Source organism: Gossypium arboreum, chromosome 3 (assembly GCF_025698485.1).
Source record: "Gossypium arboreum isolate Shixiya-1 chromosome 3, ASM2569848v2, whole genome shotgun sequence".
Lineage (NCBI taxonomy): Eukaryota > Viridiplantae > Streptophyta > Magnoliopsida > Malvales > Malvaceae > Gossypium > Gossypium arboreum.
Window position 1 is genome coordinate 136,912,210 of NC_069072.1, and position 16,701 is coordinate 136,928,910.

General features: G+C 30.6%; 3 protein-coding genes across 3 annotated transcripts; 1 reads left to right on the top strand and 2 right to left on the bottom strand.

The window, feature by feature from the left end:
* Positions 1–2,893: 2,893 nt before the first annotated feature.
* On the top strand, positions 2,894–4,195 carry LOC128290316 (uncharacterized). The gene is made up of 3 exons (XM_053025675.1): positions 2,894–3,121; positions 3,200–3,394; positions 3,935–4,195. Exons 1-3 carry the CDS (start codon positions 3,005–3,007, stop codon positions 4,136–4,138), a joined length of 516 nt encoding a protein of 171 aa, XP_052881635.1. The 5' UTR covers positions 2,894–3,004; the 3' UTR covers positions 4,139–4,195.
* An 895-nt stretch (positions 4,196–5,090) lies between these two features.
* On the bottom strand, positions 5,091–7,055 carry LOC108475362 (selenium-binding protein 1-like). Its single transcript, XM_017777322.2, has 7 exons — positions 6,894–7,055; positions 6,601–6,796; positions 6,285–6,512; positions 5,984–6,215; positions 5,794–5,901; positions 5,444–5,716; positions 5,091–5,372 (listed from the first exon to the last, which is right to left on the bottom strand). The coding sequence occupies exons 1-7, from the start codon at positions 7,003–7,005 to the stop codon at positions 5,091–5,093; spliced, it is 1,431 nt and encodes a 476-aa protein (XP_017632811.2). The 5' UTR covers positions 7,006–7,055.
* A 1,117-nt stretch (positions 7,056–8,172) lies between these two features.
* Positions 8,173–11,043, bottom strand: LOC108476370 (selenium-binding protein 1-like). Its single transcript, XM_017778570.2, has 7 exons — positions 10,686–11,043; positions 10,112–10,307; positions 9,555–9,782; positions 9,248–9,479; positions 9,057–9,164; positions 8,706–8,978; positions 8,173–8,624 (listed from the first exon to the last, which is right to left on the bottom strand). The coding sequence occupies exons 1-7, from the start codon at positions 10,795–10,797 to the stop codon at positions 8,343–8,345; spliced, it is 1,431 nt and encodes a 476-aa protein (XP_017634059.1). The 5' UTR covers positions 10,798–11,043; the 3' UTR covers positions 8,173–8,342.
* Positions 11,044–16,701: the final 5,658 nt, after the last annotated feature.

Genomic DNA, 16,701 nt, shown 5'->3' on the forward strand with positions numbered 1-16,701 from the left:
CATGACACATTAAATCATCATTTGAAACAAAAATTTTAGGTTAAGTTATACAATTGATCCTCATATTTTTTCGTTTTGAGCAATTTAATTTTTTCTTTTATGTTCTTTTAACTTTTTTATTATTATTATTTTCCATTCTCTTCTACTTCTCCCATTATTTTCCTACCTTCTCCATTTCTTTTAACATACCAGGAAGTCGAATTCACAATGAATAAAGAAGCATGGTATGGATTTATGGGTTTTGTTTATATGCAATGATGGATTTCAACTTCTTACTTCTTTCTTCACTGGCAATTCAAAAAAATATGAGGATCGGTTATATAATTTAACCCAAAATTTTTGTTTAAAATGATGATTTAACGTGCCACATCAGCTTACCATTACATCGTTAGTGGCAATTAACAGCTCAATGGCTAAAATGTTACAACATGATAACGTAAATGGGTAAAACGTAACATTTCAAACATAAGTGACTAAAATGTAACTTAAGATAAACAAAAATGACCATGGGTGTAATTTACCCTTAATTCAATTATTTTAAAAATTCTACCCAATGTTGAAGAAGTCAAATTCAAACTTAATTTTTTATTATCTATTTAATCATTTGGATGAATTGGACCGGTATTTTATTAAAAAAGTTTAAATATTAAATAAATATCTGTAGTATCAAATAATAATAATAATAATCCACCCAATATATATTATTATTTAGATTAAAAAAATCACATCATTTTAATTGATACATCGTTTGAATCAGGACTAAAATTTTAAAAATTGAAAAGTATAGGGAACTAAAAGTTATCAAATTAGAGAACATAAATTAAATCCATAATTTATGCATAGTACTAAACTAATAGTAGAATTTGATCTAACAAATTTAACAACTATTAGCTTGCTATTTGCATATAATACTAATAAAAAACGACATCGTTTTAATTAATGGATTTAACGTAAATTCCAAAATTCAAAAGTATAGAGACTAAAATGGTTAAATTGAAGAATATAAATTAAATCTATATCTTAGGCCTAGTATGAGACTAATAGCACAATTTGATTTAACGGATTTAATTGTTATTATTTAAGTCAAAATTTGAAAAATGCATTGGTTAAAATTAATCAAATTAGAATATAGGGCTAAATCCATAAATTGTGGATAGTATAAGGGCTAATAACAAAACTTAACCTTCAATGTATTTTATATGCAAAAAAAGTATTGTTCCATAAACAACAAATTATAATGACTAATAAAAAAATTATAAACTTTTCCTTGTGAAAATGGAAATTTTAAAAGAGAAGAAAACCTAGTGGCTCAAGAAAAATTATTTTATTCGTTGCTTGTTCTATGATGAACCACCATTTGACTAACTCATATCATGTAAACATAATATATTCATATAATGATTTATTTAACTCTTTAACTTTATAAAAAAAGTTATTTTAAACTTTTATTTAATTTTTCGTCTTTTTAGTATTTAAATTTACGTTTTTTTGGTTAAATTACCTCAAAATGGATGGAAAAATTAACATTTTTAACTTTGTTGACGTGTCATACATGTGGATTGTCACATGGATGACACGTTAGTATTTAATTATTTTTAAAAATTAAAAAATTATTTTTAAAATTTAAAATCATTAAAAGTATTTAAAAATATAAAAATATAAAAAAATTAGTATTTAAAAATTATTTAGATGTTGACATATCATCCACATGATAATTCATGTATGTCACATCAACAAGAATATTTTACTCATAAATGAAATGTATTTTAATGAGAACCCACACATTAAAAATTTTAAAAATAATAAACATAAATAAAATATTATTAAAATCTAAACATTCATTTTATAAATTATAAAAAATAATATTTAGACTAACTTAAATTCAATTCAAACGACTTTTTAACCGATTCAATCAATTTTACGCTAATTCACTCCTCTGAACTGATGGTACCATTGGTCCTACCATTGGTCCTAACAAACTATGATCCAAAGGTAAGGGCCTCGGCTCCCCTTGATTTGGGAAAAATTATCTTTTTAAGTCCTTCAAATTTATAATATTATAGTTAATAAAATGGTAAAATATCTATTTTGACCCCAAAATTTTATAATTAAATTTCAGGCCTATAAAATGTTTGACTTTACCCCTGAAGGCATAGTTGGCAAGCATCAGTATCAATACATTAAATATTAATCCATTTTATATACTTATATATTATCAAGGATTGGGTTGACTTAAAGACTGCTGTGGGGTGCAAGGCCTCACAATAAGTAGCATGAATTTCCATTTGACTTGTGGATCACGTCACCTTTGCATTTTCTCTTTTATATATGCATTCAAAATTTTCATTTCTATGCCAGAATTTGATTTTAATTACCCTTTATAATCGTATACATACATACATATATATATATTGTATCAACTTGATATAGGCACAATATCACATGGCTACTGCAAAACCAGAAAATGAAGAGTTACAAGCTGTTAAGAGCAAAGCCAAGAAGGATGCAATCAATCACTTGATTTTTACAATGCTTCAGCAAAACCCAAATCCAGAATTCAACAAGCCACGAAGTCACTTACATACTTGAATGAACAATTATTTCGAATCACAAAGACGATACACGAGAAACAGGTACGTACGTTTACCCTTTTAAATTTTTATCAATTACGATGAATATCAACGATAAGAGAATCAGAAAATCGTATTATGATGAACAGTTCGAAGAACGCCAAGCTTATAATAGGTTATATGATTTGAAATATAAAGAGAAGGGATTTAGAAGTATGTGGACAAATAAAGGGAAGCAAATGGCTGCTTTGAAACGAGATCTCGATAAGCTTACTTTTGCTAATAGTGCTTATAAGGAGAGATCTATCAACACACAAGGCAAGATTAATAGCCATGTAAGCATGTTTTTCGTATTTTTCGATGTTGGTTTTCGTGAAAAGTAATTTGATTGATTGATTGATGTAAAGTTTCGATTCTAGAATTTGTGTTTCCGAATGCATCATGAAACTGGAAATATGGTGAAAGAAAAGAAGCTGTTGAAAGATGTGAATGCCGGTCAGAAAGGATTAAACGATTCGGGTCCGTCAGTGGTCGAAGAAATATCCGATCGGGTAAGTATATTTGATTCAATGATTGGAACTCATTTGTTTCCCCTTTATTTGTTGAATTCATTTTTGTTGTGAAAACAGATATGGAGATTGAGGTGGGACATTAGAAGGAATTATTTCATCCCAAGACCTGCAATAAGGGTTGATGAAGAACAAGTTCTTAAAGAGATTAATGAGCTCAAATGGGCTAGAGATAAAGCCTTTGCTAATGCTCCTATAAAGGGGAAGATCTGGAATTCATTGCCTTCAAAAAATGTCATCAAACAACAAATTAAGGTAACAAATTTAACCAATGTTTGTGAGTCTAGTCAAGTCGAGTTAAGCTACGAACTAAGCTCGTAAACCTTAGATTGTTTATTTGTAAAGAAAAGCTTAGACCCACTTTGATACTTGAATTTGGCAACTAAATTTATTTTCGTCTCTAAACTTGGATTCCGACCAGTATACTGGTTTGAAAAAAGGGTTGAACTAGTTGAATTAGAAACTACTTGAAAATGATAAAAATTGAAAACTTTGAAAAAAAACCACTAGTTGAACATGTTGAAGTTTAATATTTTTTAATTTTTTTTATGAATTTTTAATTGCTGTTGGTCTAGCAGTTGAACCCATTAATCAAATTAATCAAGAATTAATGGTCTAATCGATTTAAACACCGGTTCGGTTATTAGAACACTGCATGTGACATTCTAAGATTACATCCCATCATCACCTAAAAGTTTATATAATTTTTAAAATTCTTTTTAAAAAAATTATATTAAACCATTTGTAAAATATGAAAACATTGGTTTAAATTGGTTTGATTTTGTTAAAATACAGGCAATGGAAGAGGCTTTGAATGAAGAAGATAGGAAGGAGCATATGCAGATTAGAGGTGAAATAGAAGTGGTGAAGAGAGAAATAAATGGTGTAAAGAAGAGTATAGCTTCTTTGAAGAGGCAATTGTTGGATGTTCGTAGGAAAAAAGGGGAAGCTTACAAAATTATTTTGAAGTTAATTAAGACTCAAAATCAACCTATTTGATAGTTCCTTGTTGTATATCTCAATATATTATGATGCATTGGTATATAAATTCTTCAACATGCAACCTTGGTTCAAGCAAAATTTGTCTATGTTAGTAGTGCAATTCTATAATCCTTGATGGTATTGGATAGTAGTGCACAAAAATTGGGTGTGGTCACATTGTAGAAAGTGTGAAGAGTCATTGAAATTTTTTATTTCAGCAAGTTCATGAGATTAGAGAAATTTTTTAGAGAGATTTGATAGTATTTTAAGATAGGGACGAAGCCAGAATAATTTTTTAGGGGGCCGAATGAAATTTTAATTTTTTATAGTTTATATCTTTATAATTTTTAAAGTATTAAATCAAATTTTTATAATTTTAGGGGGCAAGTGTAATTTTACTTTTACTAAATTTAAAATTTTAAAAATTTTAAAGGGTCTAAATTGTAAATTTTTATTTTAAATGGGTCGGGGCTCTTGCTAGCCCCTCTAGATTCGCCTCTGCTCTGGGAGCTTCCATCTTCTTGTGATGGAGAAACTCTAATGTGGGTCCTGATGGAATAATTGATGCGTTATTTTATATGAGATGGTTGTAGGGACATGACTCGTTTATTAAAATGTGATGAAGTGATCTAACGATAATATTCATGTCTAAAGCTGTCATGAGGTTACCTACAATTAGCCATGCCCAAGATGAAATGTGCCATTGACATTGATGAACACACATTTTAGGATAGGGAATTATAATTTAATGAGGCATATCAAGATTAACATCAACCTCAACACAAATTTTAGCATAAGGAAATTACATAACATGTTCTCAATGTAAGATTCAAAATGTATGTATGTATGTATGTATGTATTACTTGGAGCTGTTTATGATTTCACATTGACATCATGATATTACATAACATGTGCACAAGAATCTGCATATTGCATTGATTATTCTTCATAGCGGTTTTTTTCATATGATTTAAATCCAAATATCTGAAGTGCAGTCACCACCTGGATATCTCATCTCATGAGCCATACAAGGACCATCAGGTTCAGCTCCAAAATCGATGAAAAAGTTTGGATTTATTTTAAGACCGCCTTTCATGGTGTCGACGTCGATCTGCAACATGTGGGAACCTTTCTCCACAAGTTCCGGATAGAATTGTCGATCCCATGTGCTGAATAACGAGTTCGTCGCATATAGTCGCTTACCGTCTAGGCTCAACTGGATCATATTCGGTCCCCCTCTTAATTGATGTCCCTATAACCAACGTTCATCGATTGTCATCGATATGATTAATCCGACAAGTCGATATGAATGTTAGAACAGACCTGGATTTCCGGAACATCGGATTGCCATGTTTTGCCATCTTCTGTCACAGCCACTACAGGGCTTCCTTTTCGAACCAATCCTCCAACGTATACTTGGCCGACCAAGACTGGATTTTTGGGGTCCTCAATGTTATATTGTCGGATATCTCCTTGCAACCAGTTGATAAAATACAGAAACCGATCGTCGAGAGAGATTAAGATGTCAGTTATAAATCCAGGCAATTCGGGAAGTATCCAATTTTGTACCTTCAATGGTTTCACTGAGATTACCACCTGCAGAAGTTAATCAATAAGGCTTGTCCAAGGTTATGAGCATTGACAATGCAAGATTATATGTTCCAAGTTCCGACCTCATGGCTCCATGATCCATCTTGGGTTTTGAAAAACCGAACGATGTTACTCGTGTAGGCACACCCAACGTACCCTGTATCTTTACATGGATCATGCAAGAACCTCATCTGCAATGAAATGAAACAGAACTACGTATCGTCTTCGAGCAAAACTGAGTTAAAAACAAAGTCGAAACAAGTAATTAATCACCTCTAAGGGTGTGAGACCAGTTTCACCGAGATCCAACGTTTGTTTAAGTTCACCATCAGGCCAGCTATACACATGCAAATGTCTAGCATACAAACCATCTTTAACATGCTGGATATTGAAACCTCGGGTGAAGGTAGCCGGAGCACCCAAAGACGAGCCGATCATCGTTCTATGTCGAGGTTGGTACCAAAAATCGTAGCTAAACAGAGGACTATGCCCTGGTTTCTCCCACCTGATGATTTTTTACAAGTGACGGTTATTCACAATTCGTTTATACATTGTTTCAGTTCATCGTATTTACCTCCCTTTGACGTTGAATTCGGAATCAAGGAGGAGAAATCCATTCCCTTTAGCATTTCCATCTTTGTCTCCGAGACACGATATCATTATATCCCCGGAAGCAAGGCAATGCGACGTGTGCGGATACGCTAAGCCGGTCTTCTCGACGATATCCTCGGATTGTACCACTTTATGCAAAGAGGGAGCCTTGGGATTCTTCTGTGTGTCAATCACATAAACACGACCAGACCTACGAACAAGCAGCACCTTGGTACCTTAACGACATAGATATGTTCGTATCTATCGATATAATATGAAAATCCGGGATAATTGCTTACACGACTGAAGGCAAGATTAGAAAACTTCGAGTGGTTGATGGATCACCATGGCAAGAGCTGCATGCATTCCATCCTGAGTGATGTAGTTCATCACCTATATATGGCATAGATAGCCTGTGGATGACTTTAGAATAAGTTGACGAGTTTGGATCTATATCAACCGTTGCTAAAAAATCAGGCTTCTTTCTTCCGGTTCCTGCATACATCATACAATTATATTCATACAAATCCATTGAAAAAACTCATTTTTAAAGTTCAGAAAATCATTAAAAAAAAACTAAGGGAAAAAGTACCATTATAAATACAATTAACATAAAGAAGAGTTTCTTTAGGACCAGACATGGCTTCCAATGGAGTTGCATATCCAGGTCCTGTTCTCTTACAACACCCCATTTCTTCCCTCATTTTCTCTCCTTTTTTTTTTTCTCTTACAAAAATATTAATTTATTTTTCTAATAGTTACTGAAAAACATTGGGAAAATCCTCTGTAATTTATAGGCTATTGGGTCTATACGGCAGAATCTTGGGATTAGATTCGATAGGTTAAATTCTGTAATTTATGAAAATTATAGATTTAGTCCCCGTAATTTAATTAATTTCAGTCTTTATATTTTTTGAATCGGTCAATTTTAGTCTTGACTTAAACAACAAAGCTTAAATATATTTGATTAAATTAAATTATTAGTCTTGTACTACGCATATAAGTATAAATTTAGTCTATATTCTCTAAAAGGATCATTCTAAATTCCTACACTTTTCAAAATTTGAAATTTCATTCTTGACGAAAATTTCAGTTACTAATCTATTAATTGAGTTTTTAGTAAGGTCAAAATAATAAACTGACATGACATTACACATATGATAATATGTTTATCGTATCAAAATTTGAAGATATCATAAATTTCATAAAGGTACAAGACAAGTTTCATAAAACATAGGGACTAATAATAAAATTTAACCATTTGATTGAATTTGAAGTTAAATCAAACTGATTTTTTATTTTTGACGCAATATCTAGAACTACTCATAGTTTCTTCCCAATTCATAAATAGGAAGATAATATTTTTTAACGCACTCAAACTCACGTTCTTCTATATTAACAATAATTCGTATACCAATTAAGTTAAAACTCAATCAAATAGGATCTTTAGATTGGAATTCAAATCTTTGACTGTAATTAAATGTTATTTGGAATAAAATTAATTTTTAATTTTTTAATTTTTCTTCTTACAAAAATGTCCAACATTGTGAGGCGAAAATGTTCCCCTTCGTATGAAAATGTCCCATGGGAATTATCGAAAATAAATAAATAAAAGCCTTAGCGGGTTTTGTATCTATCAATTTTTCCTATGGGCGCGGTGTTTCGAGATTCTCGATTTTCCTTACACATTTCAACATTAGTCTCATCTGACGGTGGTTAGATTGCCACGTGTCTTAAGTTTGGAGAACTGGAGACATTTGTGTTTGTCCAATGGAATCATGTCCGAATGTATAAGTGGGACCAATGTTGGTACACGTGGCAAAGTTGGATTAGCTGCCAGTTAATTTAGTGAAGTCCAATGTTAAAAGGCATTTAATCGGAAGTCGATTAGAATTAAGATATATTGCTAGATTAACCCCCTAACATTACATTATCTATCAATTTGACTCACATACAGATTACACTGATTGTTATTTTATTTTTATTTTAGTCCTACAAATATAAAAGGATGATCTTCTTCATGGCTGAAACTGGTTGATGTTTAAGTCCATATATCTGAAGTGCAGTCACCACCTGGATATCTCATCTCATGAGCCAGGGAAGGTCCATCAGGTTCGGCTCCGAAATCGACAAAGAAGTTCGGGTTTGTTTTAAGACCACCTTTATCGGTGTTGACATCAATCTGCAACATGTGGGAACCTTTCTCCACGAGTTCCGGATAGAATTGCCGATCCCATGCGCTGAATAGAGAGTTCGTCACGTATAATCGTTTACCGTCTAGGCTCAATTGGATCATCTGCGGTCCTCCTCTTAGGCGATGTCCCTGTAAAAGAATGTAACAGTGTTCATCGATCACCATTGATATGATTAATCTGAACAAGTTGATATGAATGTTAGAACAGACCTGGATTTCCGGAACATCGGATTGCCATGCTTTACCATCTTCTGTCATAGCCACTACAGGGCTTCCCTTTTGGATCATTCCTCCAACCCATACTTGGCCGACCAAGACCGGGTTTTTGGGGTCCTCGATGTTGTATTGTCGGACATCTCCGTGCAGCCAGTTGACGAAATACAGAAAACGATCATCTAGAGAGATTAAGAAGTCGGTTATAAGTCCGGGCATTTCGGGAAGAATCCAGTTTTGCACCTTCAATGGTTTCACTGAGATTGCCACCTGCAGAAGTTAATCAAGAACATAATAAGGCTTGTCCAAATTTATGACCATTGGTAATGCAAGATTATATGATCCCACCTCATGACTCCATGATCCGTCTTCGGTTTTGAAAAACCGTACCATGTTACTTGTTAAGGCGCATCCAACGTACCCTGTATCTTTAGATGGATCATGCAGGAATCTTGTCTGCAATGAAAATGAAACAAAACTAAGTATCGCCTGCGAGCAAAACAGAGCTAAAAACAAAGTAGTAACATGTAATCAATCACCTCTAAGGGTAGGAGACCGGTGTCACCGAGATCCAACGTTTGTTTAAGTTCACCATCAGGCCAACTATACACATGCAGATGTCTCCCATACAGACCATCCGCCACATGCTGAAGATCAAAACCTTTGGTAAAGGCAACAGGAGCGCCCCACGATGAGCTGATCATCGTTTTATGTCGAGGTTGGTACCAAAAATCGTAGCCGAACATAGGACTATGCCCCGGTTTCTCCCACCTAAAGAAACAATGAGTAAGAACAAGTCACCAATCATTTTACCTTCTAATCGTTCATTCGGTTTATCGGCTTTACCTCCCTTTAACGTTGAATTCGGAATCAAGGAGGAGAAATCCGTTCCCTTTGGCATTCCCATCTTTATCTCCGAGACACGAAATCATTATATCTCCGGAAGCAAGGCAGTGAGACGTGTGCGGATACGCTAGACCGGTGTTCTTAACGATATCCTCCGGCTGCACCACTTTATGCAACGACGGAGCCTTGGGATTCTTTTGTGTATCAATCACATAGACACGACCCGATCTGAACCGAACAGAACATCGGTATTAAACATGTCTGTACCATCACATAGTTTGCCACATTGTTCTACATCACATGAAAACCTCATTTTCCTAGTAAGCAGGGTAGCCAAAGAGGGCAGGCAAGGGCCCTTGGCTCAATAGGAAAATTATTTTATGGTCCCTTACTAAAATTAAAAGATTCAATTTAATCCTTTTTAATCATAAAAGTATAATTTTAGCCGTTTAAAAATAATAATAATTTAATTTAAACTTTTTTAACTTGGGCCCCTTCAAATTTTATAATATTATCTCCCTCCCCCTAAACAAAATTTGAGGCACATAGTCACTTACACCAATGAAGGAAGGATCAGAAAACGTCGATCGGCCGGCGGATCACCATGGCAAGAGCTGCAAGCATTCCACCCAGAGTGATGTAGTTCATCACCTACATAGGGCATAGATAGCCTGTGGATGACTTTAGAATAAGTTGGTGAGTTCGGATCTACATCAACCGTTGCCAAGAAATCAGGCTTCTCTCTTCCTGTTCCTGCATACATCATGCAAATCCATTCAAATATATCTCTCTCTATATATAGAATTATTTTATATGATAATTAAAATGTAGATCTTAAAGTTGATGTTTCAACTTTGGAGTAAAAACTACAGTGAGATAGATTATTTATAATATTTAAAAAAGAAGATAAATATATGATTTTTTTTCTTCTTTTTTTTAGAAAATAAAAAGAAAACACCCACTGAATTTTCTCTAAAATTTTATGAAAATAGACATGAACACATAACAATTTATAATTCAAGGAATAAATGGATCAAATGAAATTAATTCCCAGAAGAAAAAAAAGGTTGCAGACATCACACCAAAAACCAAAACAAGAATAAGAAGAAGAAGAAGAGAGAAAATTATTACCAGTATAAACACAAGTAACATAAAGAAGAGCTTCTTTAGGACCAGACATGGCTTTCAGTGGAGTTTCATATCCTGGTCCTGTTGTTCTGCAACATTCAGTTTCTTCACCCATCGCAAATTTCTCTTTTTTTCCCCCTCTTCTTTCTTCTTACAAAAATATCTTTGTTTTTCTCTTATATACACTACTTATAGCTACTATTTTTATTTTATTAAAACTTAAAACAATTTTTTAATGAAATAAAATTACCATTATATATATTTTATCCAAAACAATTTAAAATAACATAATTATATTTAATACTTATATTTATTAATTTACTAAATAATTTTTAATATAAATTCAACACATCATTTTTTTCGGGTACTTAAAATTTTAGTTTTTACAGTGACCCACTATATAATTGTCCATTTAAGGCTAATAGCCTCTAATACGTAACTAAACTTATGTCCAATCTTGCGTTTCCTCTTTTGGTCTCCAATCCATGTGGTCCCAAGGGATTTCAGATTCGGGAGTAATCACATTGGATCAGATTGACGCGTGTTGTAATGAGATGAGATTTGCAGTTGCGTTTTTCGTCCGTTAAAGTACCCGAGATATCCTTAGATCAAATTAATCCCTTTATTATTAAATAGATCAATTTAATTTTTATGCTATTTAAAAAATTAATATATTCAAATTGTAACAAAGTTAACATTTAATGTATAAAAATATATTGAATTTTTTAATTACAATTCAATTCTAAACAAAAGACTTTATTTATAAAATTATAAAAATTTAATAATATTAACTCTATTAAATAATAAATATTAATTTTATTCTAATTTGGTATATTTTAAGTCTTTTAATAGTACAAAGATTAAATTGATCCATCAGTGACTAATTTGATCAGGTCCCTATAATAGAGGGACCTTTCAAGAAATTCACCGTTTTTTCGTCACAAGTGATCTCTGCTGAACAGAGGAAGTGGGACCCAGACTTGTGCACGTGGCGGTGTTGGATTAAGCTGAGAGCTGATGACAAGGATAAGATCGAGTTTAGGACTTTTATATTAGTAAGTGCAATTATTGTAGAATTGAATAAAAAAGATTACTATAAAATATTAAAATGCTTTTTTTAATTTAAATTTATATAAATAAATTATTAAAAATTAACTGTCATTGTAGGACTAGACTTATAGACTAAATTTGCAAAAAAAAAAATTGTTGTTATGTTTTTCTTTTATTTTTATTATTTTATTGTCATTTTATTATTATGTTGTTATTATTTTATCATTATTATTTAGATATTATATATTAATTTTTATTATTTTAAATATATTTACTTGTTAAATTATATTTATCTTAGTGTTGTTTTAGTATAAAATTTTTAATTTATTTTTAATTTATTAGAATTTTTGATGTTTTTAATGTATTATATATTTTAAAATATATTATATAAAAATTTTAATATAGGCGAAATAATATGTTATTTTATACTGTTTTTCTTTTAAAACTTTTCCAAGATGAAATAGAATTAATGCACTGGAATTAATTAAAATTTACAAGATTAAAAGAATATAAATATACTGAATTAAATAATGTAAAACTAATGTATTTTACGAATTGTTGTATATATATAATATATAATATAAGATTATACAATTATAAAATTAGCTTTATTTTCACAAAATTAATTATAATAATATATTGATATGAAATTTACTTAGTAAATCCTAATTTTGCATTTATTGTTTAATAATAGATTATTATTTAAGACTTTTACTCCTAATTATTTGTTAAAAGCACTATTTAAAATATTTTAATAAATTTTTCTAACAAAAATGTTTTTATTGAAATTTTTATTGCTAAGTTTTATTAATATTTATTATCTAAAATAATAAATAATAGTAAAAATAAGTTTTATTATAATTATTTTTTATACAATGCCTAGAATTACCTATAGTCTCTTTCTAACCTTTAAATAGGAAGATAGCGCATTTCAACGCACTTAAACCCATGTTCTCCTACACTAACAACAATGTCTGTGCCAATTGAGTTAAGATTCAATCGACAAAAATTTAAAATTTAATTCCTATATTTTTATTTTTAAGAATTTAGATTTTTTATTTTTTAAATTTTTATTAAATTTACTGATGTTCAGTTGGTGTCCATATAATTAAAAAAAGTTATAATTAACTTAAATTTTTAGAAATTAACAACGTCGATAATTAGATTTAAATTTTGTAATTTCAAATGTGAAAAACTAAATTAGTGAAAATAAAAATAGTTAATTTTTTAATTTATATGAAATTTAATATTTAGATCAGGTTGACGTGTATGGTGTAGTGAGCGATTAATGGGAGCAATGGGCCTTTTTGTCTTTATCCAATCTTTTTAGGTGCATGAATGTCTCGGGATCTCTCCTCGATTCTCAATATCCATGTCGGGATTTGTTACGCTCCAAAGTCCAAAGCAACCCATCTTCAACAAATGAATTTTTGTTTATATTTATTTCTTTATTTTTAAACTTATCTGTGTTCGGCCGATTGAGTATTATTTTGATTAATATTAGTATTATTGTCAATATAGAAGAACGTAAGTTTGAGTGCGCTGAAGCGCGTTATACTCCTATTTAAGAGTTGAAAAGAGACTATGAGTAGTTTTAGACATTTCATCAAAAAGAGTAAATATAATAATAACCTATAATAAGATTACTGTTAAAAAAAATAACAGTGTTTGGCTCATGTAGGTTAAATGTTTCAAAATTATGTTTCTTTTTATTTAATTCAATTTATATATATTTATTTAAGTTAAATGAAATTCTTCGTAAACATTAAACCAACATATTTGTAAATATTTTTATATGAATGTGTATTATTCGTCTTTCTAGCCTTCGACACAAAAAAAGGAATTTTACACGCACTTTTCTTGGGTTGAAATAATAACAATTCCGGGACTCGTTCTTAAAAAATTTCTATTCTTAGTTTCGATTTTTTCAGATTGTTCAGAATCTTTTATTTTTTGATTTACTTATAATAGAATAAGTAATAAGGATAATATAATAAGTATAAAATAAGTCGAAATAAGTATAATATACTAAGTAATGGACAACCAAAAAAAAGATAAGGAATCCTTATCCATTTTTTTTGATTAAATAGAATCAAGGCGATAAACTTATAAAATAATGTCAAACTCGGATGAAATAATAAAATAAATCAACTAAGGCTAGACTAGTCTAGAAAAGGTTTGATTGATATCTGGTCGACAGAAAAAAGAAAAAGAAAAAGAAATATTAAATATATATATTGTATTGTGTCATCCAATTGAGTGATTCATTTTTTTCTTCTAACCTTGAAAGTATCGATAGATACTATCGAAGAGCAGATGTTATGAATCAATTAATTGAAATTGAGTTCATTTTTCAAAAAAAGTCATCGGAAAAAGTGATCTATTTGTTGTCATTTATACGACCAAAATATTATGATCATGATCATTAAGAATTCAACGAGACCCTTCCTAGCGAATCAGACAAAGAAAGAGGAGGTGGGCCCCGCTGAGTTCTTAAACTTTCATGCCTATAACTTAGTTCGTCCAATTCTCCATTATTTCATGCATATTACAAGGACGAACCCCATCCAGAATATGAACCATAAAAGAAAATACCTATTAAACCGATCACAGGAATATCAGTTACCGTACCTATTATCCAAAGAGGAATCCTTCCAATAGTATCGACCATTTATCCCGTTTTCCTCCGCATTTCATCAAGTGGTCATGCTAAAGACATAGACAGTCATAGATAATTATGAGATACAATCCTTCCGAATGGGATAAGAGAATTCCTACTATTATTTAGTATTCTACTACTCTCTTTTTTTAATTGAATATATAATTGGAAAATAAAACAAGTACAAAAATGAGTAATAACCCCTAGTAGAGACTGTTACGATTCAATTCAATATTTTGTTCGTTCGGGTTTGATTGCGCCATAGCTCTATAATTAATTCGAATTATGTTTATCCTTGGATGAACTGCATTGTTGATATTGACCCCAAAAAAAACGGTAGGTACAATTTAGTCCGTGAACGACCAACCATCGCCTTTGTAAAAATTGGATAGGCTCGATCTATGATAATTGGGTCCTCCTAAAAAGATCTACTAAATTCATCGAGTTGTTCCAAAGAATCAAAACGGCCAGTTATTAATGGAATTACTTGTCGGCTCTCTGTAAAATACTCATTTGGACGAGAGCTTCCAAACATATCATAAGCTAAACCTATGCTGACAAAAAACCAACCCGCGATGAATAGGGAAGGTATAATAATGCTATGAATGACCTAGTATCGACTACTGGTAATAGTATTAGCAAAAGAATGTTCTCCTGTGTTTCCAGACAGGCCGAGCTCCATATATTCTTATAGGGGATCGATTCCGTAAAAGATGGTATCAGTAAATAAGAAATTACCGAGATCTAAAAACATATCTTTCCATAGCACTGGTATTAAGTACTCTCTAGTTCAGTTCTTTAGCGGGTTTATTGATAGAGATCAATCGTTTCTTCCCGGATGCGTTAATATTCCATTTTTGTAAATTCGAATTATTACTGCGGGATGGGGCAAAAAAGATTAGATCGAAATACAATCAAATATTTGTGACTACTCTCTCGGCCCCCCCTTTTATTTTTTTTAGTTTTTTTTTAGAATTAGATAAAATAAATAAGGAAGGTAGAGTGAAAAAAGTAGATTCAACCTCACCGAAACTCAAGTTCAAGCTCCAATTAAATTACTAGTAGAGCGAAAAGAGAAATGTGGCTAGAACAACTATATCCTACAAGATACTTAAAGAAAATATTGTATGGTGGTTTGATTCTAAATAGAGTTCAAAATCGTATTACTCATTCTTATTATTTATTATTACTATAAATCTATATTGATTTACTATATTGATTGCAACAAAATCTTTCAAGATTTGGTTTTGAGTTAGCAACTTTTATTTCGTTCTTTTTTTTTTTCATTCCTTTCTTCTTCGCTTTTGATTAGAAAATAGAAAAGTTGGGTGAATTAAAAACTCAAAGGGGGTTCATTGCCAAGAGTAAAGATGTCCGAGTAATGATTATTTTGGAATGTACCAGTTGTGTTTGAAACGGCGTTAATAAGGAATCAACAGGTATTTTCAAGTATATTACTAAAAAAAATCTACACAATAATATTTTATATATTATTAATATATTTAAATTTATATATATATTTAAATTATATATTGAAATGATAAATAATAATAAACAATAATAAAATAAACAAACCAAATCCTATTTATTATATTAATTCTATAATTTGAATTTTCAAAATAGGATTTTAGAAATAGAGATAGGATAGGATTCTTTTTGAAATAAGGAATAAAGAAATCATGGATAAATTCAAGCGACTCTTTCTTAAATCCAAGCGATCTTTTCGTAGGCGTTTACCTCCGATCCAATCGGAGGATCGAATTGATTATAAAACATGAGTTTAATTAGTCAATTTATTAGTGAACAAGGAAAAATATTCTCTAGGCAAAATATATATTAAATTTATTTCCGTATAATGTTCATAAATAATAAATAAATATGTATCTTTTAAAGGAAATATACCTTTCAAAAATAATTGAATATAGATTTTATTAAGGTTAAACAATAAAATAATCATTAAACTATTTTCTTTATTCTATTTTGTTCGTTGAATTGTTAATTTTTGATTTAGTTATTAAATTTTTCAAATCAAATATTTTAGTCATTTGAAGTTGATTTGAGCATTTGTTATTGGTCTAATAATAAATTTAGCCTCCAATGTTTAAACATTTTATCAATTTGATCCTAAATATAAAATATTCAACAAATTTAGCTCTCAATATTTACAAAATTCGTTATTTTAGTTTGAATGCTAAAAATTCAATAAATTTAGTCTTCAAAATTTGTTAATTTAGTTCTAGTTCTAAAAAATCAATAAATTAATTTTGGTCCTTCACAATAATTAATAATTTAAGCTTATTAACCTAGAAA